The 6,558-nt window shown below is 34.3% G+C and overlaps 1 protein-coding gene across 1 annotated transcript; it reads left to right on the top strand.

The window, feature by feature from the left end:
• Window positions 1–4,077: 4,077 nt before the first annotated feature.
• LOC136975064 (uncharacterized) lies at window positions 4,078–5,292 on the top strand. Its single transcript, XM_067270056.1, has one exon. It carries the CDS (start codon window positions 4,078–4,080, stop codon window positions 5,290–5,292), a length of 1,215 nt encoding a protein of 404 aa, XP_067126157.1.
• The last annotated feature ends 1,266 nt before the right edge of the window (window positions 5,293–6,558 follow it).

Here is a 6,558-nt window from a genome sequence, read left to right as displayed (position 1 = left end):
TAGGCATCTTTACCCTATTTTTTCGAATAATGTTGCATAACTTCCAGCGTAAGTTTTATCGTCGAAATCGCGGGTATAAGGATTAAAAGGAATTAAAATAGAATCCTTTATAACAGAAATATAGTTTAAATCGAAATTTTCAAAATTGAAAGGATTTAAATCGATCTGTTTATTAAATGCATTCGTATCAATGCGATTATAATTCTTTTTGGGATTTGACCAATTATTGCATTCGATATATTTGAACTTAAAATCTCTTTACTCAACGTAAATACTTCAATATTAACTCGTCGGTAAGGCATTTTAATTACAGAATTTTCTAATGTTTTTTCCATTCCAATTAAGATGCTAGGACTTACTTCTATTCTATTTACTTTTAACGTAATATTCTTGAATCGAATCTGATAATTATTGGCAGTTGCCATTAGAGCGAAAGCGTCTTTCAAACGTTCCAATTTTATCCAAACATCTACGCCGTTTATCAATAATTTAGGTTGATTAATAAAATAGAAATGAAGTCGTCCGTATAAATCTAATACTTGACCTTTGCTGTTTTTCTTAAACCTAGCGATCAATCCTTCATTCTTGGCATCTTTAATTGGATCGGTTTCGTTTAAAAATCCAGCGGTATCTATGTAGAAGAGAGAGCTGGTTAAACAAGTTTTTTGCGCTTCTTCAGATGAAAATAATAGAGTTTTTATTATCGCTTTGTATGGGTAGTTAACATGCAAAATATTATTTTATCGTTAAATAAAGTTGTGCATTGAGAGAACATTGAATGCAATAAATTATTCACTGGAATTACTAAGTCGATATTGAGAGTAGAAGTTCCATTCCATTTAAAAATAGTTACTTGCGCATTAATCGAAATACTGCTCAAATCTAATAAACTTTCTCCTGGACTGGGGATTAGAAATTCTTTAGGAGATTTTTGATTACTTATCGTGGCAATGGGATGTAGAATAGCTTCCGTAATAGTTTTTTGGCTAAGAAAATTTTAATGTCAGGAAAGTCAAAATTTAAATCCAAAGTAATTGCAAGTATTAAATTCTAGTATTAAGAATTTTTCGATTATAGATTTAATTGTGCTGGATATTCGAACACTTGTCAAATGCTATCTTTATCTACAGCGAACAAAGCAATTCGTGTTTTAATAATTAGTGTCCAACTCTGCCGTTGGAAAATCGAATTGCATTACTTTCTGCGCAAAAACTAGTCGATGTGTTTGCTTTCAAAGCTCGATGAGATGAGTTTCGCGTTCTTACTCGTCTATTTTCCTTTGACGAATCGTGGTGTCACGATTTTTGATGTCTCTCGTGGTTTCTCTTATGACAGGAGATCTGAGGTTATTCTTACTCGTTTGAGAATTGGACACACTCGACTGACTCATCAATACCTTTTGAAGGGTGATGACTAGCCAGTATGTCAGTATTGCAACTGTACTGTAAGTGTTAAGCACATACTGAGCAATTGCATTGCTTCTGAGAGGATTCGTAGACAGCATTTTGGAAATGCAAATTTTAAAGAGATTTTGGGCCAGAGGCCAAATGTTGATAAATTATTGAACTTTATAAAAGTCATAAATATTTATAAACAGATTTAATTGTTTATTTATTTATTTATTTTTATATACACCTTTTTGCTATATACATTTTAATTGTTATATATTTTTGTTATTGGTTGTTTGTTTTTTGTTCTTTTCTGTTTTTTATTTTATTCTATTTATTATTGTTATTTATTTATACCATATGAGTAGTAGTGGTTTGGGCCATACTGATCACAAAATTAATTTTCTAATTACAAATTTAAATTAAATTAATTTTATTTTAACTTCAAAACAAAGTTTCTGTATTAATTATTAAATGTTTTTACAAATTTGAATTAAATTAATTTTATTTCAACAATAATGCAAAGTTTCTGTATTAATTATTAAATGTTTTAATATCTGAGAAAATTAAAACATGACAATTGTATGAAATAATATAACACCAAAATTATTTTTGAAATTTTTTTATTTTATTTAAGCTTTTTTAGTTTTTTCATTTAATTTATCTAAAACATGACATTTCTGCAAGTAAGTGGAGTAATAAATTTTGGTGATTGTTGACAATATATTCCCAGTCTATTTTTTGATATTTTAAGATGTAACACCAAGAAAGTTCATTTTGGAAGTCATCTATAAATTGCTGGTCAAGTATTTGGTAACGAGAAACATAATTCCAGTTTAGATAATCTTTTAATATGCGTAAAGTCATAGTTTTTAATCGTTGATATAAAAAAAATTTTAAAATACCAAACTTATGTATGTATCGCCTAATAAAATCTGAAAGAATTTGAAATTCAGCAACTTTATTTCAATCAAGATATTGTGAAAAGCTGGTTAAGAATGATTTGTCTAACATTTGATATTCGCAAATTAAATTCCATTTTGCATATTTAATATGTTTTTCAATAAATGAAGTAGAGAATATATAGTTTTTCCATAGGATTTCCCAATTTAACTTATCAGCGAATTCAGAAATGAATGTGAGAGATAAATCGTTTCGTTGACTGATGATATCCCAGTCAATATAACATCTTAAATGACTAATATTATTTACTTCTAATGGTGAAAATGAAGAATACCCCTAATCAATTAGCAGTTGAGTATTGTCTATAAAGAAACAAAATTGTTTTTTGTTAGGAAATATTTATTTAATTAATTACATAATACGATACAGTATTCATATTAACAACATTTTATTATATGGATATCACAATAGAGTGCATTATTATTCAAATTGAATACATATGTAAATGGATAACATTATTTAAATTGAGTACATATATTAACAGATACAAAATTATTTATTACATTTCATACAGTCACATCTTGTAAAATATTTGTCATATATTGGTAATGTTATTTTATCATTTATTACAAAAAATTTACATTCATGTGTTTTATCCTTAGACAGTTTTAATGATGCTGCTTTAAACACAGATAAGTTTTATTACAAACACTACGTATTACATAAGTATGTTTTCGTTTGCTTACTATTAAAAATCTGTATTGCGAAAATGATGATGATATCAAAAAATCTGTAAGAATTAAGAGTAGAAGCTGTAATGACCGAATGATACCACATCTATTCCATTATCTAGAATGAATTTTTTATCATAAAATGGAGAAAGCGAAATTTTGTTCTGCAGGTACGTTGTTACTACATGATTTTTGCTTTTAATTCCATATTGCTGATGTCTTAATAGCTCTGTGTTGAATAAACCTTCTTTATATTTATCGTGATTAAATGTTTTTATAACAGATTTTTTAATATTTTCAGCGGTTTTTTTATTTTGTTTATCAAAAATATAAGAATACATCTTTGGTTTTAAAGAACAAAATTCAATTATTAGTTTCGAAAGTGTTTCATCTTTAAAATATCCTAATTTATTTTTTTTTATTTCATTATATAATTTGTGAGTTTTAGGATAGTTGCTAAAATCAAAAATATCAGGGAATGATTTAAAATCCTCATAAATATCATTTCTATAAATTTGAAGTGTTAATGAATCTGTGTCGGTATATAATAAATGTACGTTTTCACCATATCTGTTTTTAAATACTTTATAAAATCCCCTCGATGTGGGTTCCTGTCCGTGGTGAGGGGACCTCCCAGAGATGGTTTAGTAACTCTTCTTTACCATCCCTGGGATCTGAACGCCCACCCACGTGTTTGCCGTGCGTGGTGGCCCGTATGCCGGAAAGGGGGATCCTGGTAGTTGAGGGGCAACATAACGTCCCCAACACACTGCTTTGGCCCCTGCTTCGGATAAACGGGAGGCTCAAATCAGGCTCCGTTTGAGTCAATCGGCTGGTCGTTGAGTCATTCTGGACCTCGGCTTGGAGTCAACCGATCGATGCAGGACCGGGCAGGACACGTCAGGCAAGATGTGCTCTTCTTGACTGCATTGTGAGGGTATAGCTCCTGGGAAACCCTGGTGTGACGGTCTATGGGAGTCTCCCATGTGACGGCATCCCCTTGTTGGACCCCATGGTGGGTGGGGTCACCGGGAGCTGAATATTACTTTTTCAATATGGATTCACTACAATCTAAAACATTAGGTACCAAAGCATCACCACCAAGTGATTTTACTTTGGTTAACCAACCAGCCTACCTTATTGTTCATGCTACGGGAGAAACATCTCTGTCTAAACGTTCCCCCTTTTTGATTCAAAAATTATTTGAATCAACCATTGGGCATCTTAAAAAAATCCAAAAATTGAGGTCAGGAGATTTACTCGTTGAGGCAGCCTCTCCTCAACAATCAGCAAAGCTTTTAAAGACTAAATCTCTAGGAGACATAAATGTCACAATCACACCACACACAAGTTTGAACTCGTCACGTGGTGTGATATCTGAGGTCGATCTGATGTCTGAAGATGAAGCAGACATCCAGATCGGTCTTGCAGATCAAGGTGTCACTGCCGTTCGACGCATCTCCATTCGTCGTGATGGCAAGCTGATACCGACTAAACATTTGATTCTCACTTTCGGAAAGCCAACATTGCCATCATTCGTTACTGCGGGATATCTTCGATGCCCAGTTCGACCATACGTTCCAAATCCGCTGCGTTGTTTCAAATGCCAGCGATTTGGACATTCCCAGACCTCCTGCCGAGGCAAAAGCTTATGTGCACAGTGTGGAACTGAAGGCCACAACAGTACTGAATGTAAAAGTACTCCACACTGTGTGAACTGCCAGGATGCCCATCCAGCCTATTCTCGGAAATGCCCTGCATGGCAAAGAGAAAAAGAAATTCAACGCCTAAAAACAGTTAACAACATACCTTACCCAGAGGCTCGGCGCATGGTCACTCAAAGTGCATCATTACAACAAAAGACATTTGCTTCTGTTTTGAAGTCCACAAAGACATGTGCGGTTCAGACAGAAATTTCCGTTTCACCAAATGAATCTTTTACTCGCCATGCTAGATGCTTGTTAACTCAATCTACAGATACAGAAGTAAAAGAGAATATAAAGAAAAAAACACCCCTACCTAAAGCAGGGATAGTAACCAGAAATGTGGGTTCTAAAAAAGCTAATAAGAACCCACTGAACAAACAAAAATTAAAATCAGCCCTCTCTAAATCTAAAAGATCAGAGACTCAGTCTATGAGTGAGTTCTCTGACTTCTCAGATGAGGAGACTAATAAGGTGGTTACACCACCAAACTCGCCTCCAAAAGGCAAATCGGCTGTAAAACTAAAGAGGGATACTTTTACAAAGAATGCTGCCTCAACCACATAATGGATTATAAAATAATCCAATGGAACTGTCGTGGTTTCCGCAACAACTTTTCTGACGTTAAACATTTGACATCATCTACCACATCTCTCTGCGTGGCACTCCAGGAAACACATCTAAAACCTGGAGAAAAAATTACTTTAAAAGGATTTAATCTTTACCGTAAGGATGATGATAGCCACACTCGCGCCAGTGGAGGTGTGGCTGTACTGGTTTCAAATTGCATCCCTTCCTTACCGGTACAAATAAGAACAGAGCTGCAAGCTGTGGCAGTCAGAATTTCAATTGGAGTAACTGTCACAGTTTGTTCCATATACTTGCCACCAGATGTCAGAGTCAATGAGGATGAATTGGATGACTTGGTTGAACAACTGCCAACTCCGTTTATTCTACTTGGTGATTTCAATGGCCACAATCCAATGTGGGGCAGTCACGACATCAATTGTCGAGGCAGAGCCATTGAAAGATTCATAGGTAATCACCAACTGTATTTATTTAATACTGGAGAAGTGACATACTTCCACGCCCCAACAAGAACATTTACTGCCATTGATTTGACATTAGCTAGTCCAAATCTGTTTTCAGCGTTTACATGGGAGGTTGGATCTAATCCACTTTCCAGTGACCACTTTCCAATATTTTTAAAATATAGAGGCAGAGGAAGCTGTGAAACAGCCCGTCCACCACGCTGGAAATTTGAAACGGCAGATTGGCCTGCATTTTCTTCTTTGGCTAACATCACTGAGGAAATGGTCAATACTGCCGATATCAATGATGCAGTAGAAGTTGTCACTTCCAGTATTATTCAGGCAGCCGAAAAAACAATGGGGAAAACGTCAACCAGATATCCAAAACATCCGAAACCATGGTGGGATCAGAATTGTGAGGCAGCATTTAAAAAACAAAAGAAAGCATGGGGGATTTTCAGAAGATACCCCACTGCTGAGAATTTGATAGCTTTTAAAAAAGCAAAGGCAAATGCCAGAAAAATAAGGAGGCAAAGCCAAAGGGATTCCTGGAGGAAGTATGTTTCTAGCATAACATCTTCCACCAGCTCAAAAGCAGTCTGGGATAAAATCCATAAAATTAATGGGAAATATGCTTCTCACTCTCTGTCCATGCTGGAAAATAATGGCACAATAATCAGTGACATAAAAGGTATTGCTGATTTGTTGGGTGAAACATTTTCGTCTTCATCCAGCAATATTATGTATACAACAAATTTCCAGGCTTATAAAGTCCAAAGTGAAAAACAATATCTAAACTTCC

Source organism: Centruroides vittatus, unplaced genomic scaffold, assembly GCF_030686945.1.
Source record: "Centruroides vittatus isolate TY-2023 unplaced genomic scaffold, ASM3068694v2 contig_363, whole genome shotgun sequence".
Lineage (NCBI taxonomy): Eukaryota > Metazoa > Arthropoda > Arachnida > Scorpiones > Buthidae > Centruroides > Centruroides vittatus.
Note: the sequence above shows the minus strand (reverse complement) of the source record. Positions and strands in the feature narration are given on the sequence as shown.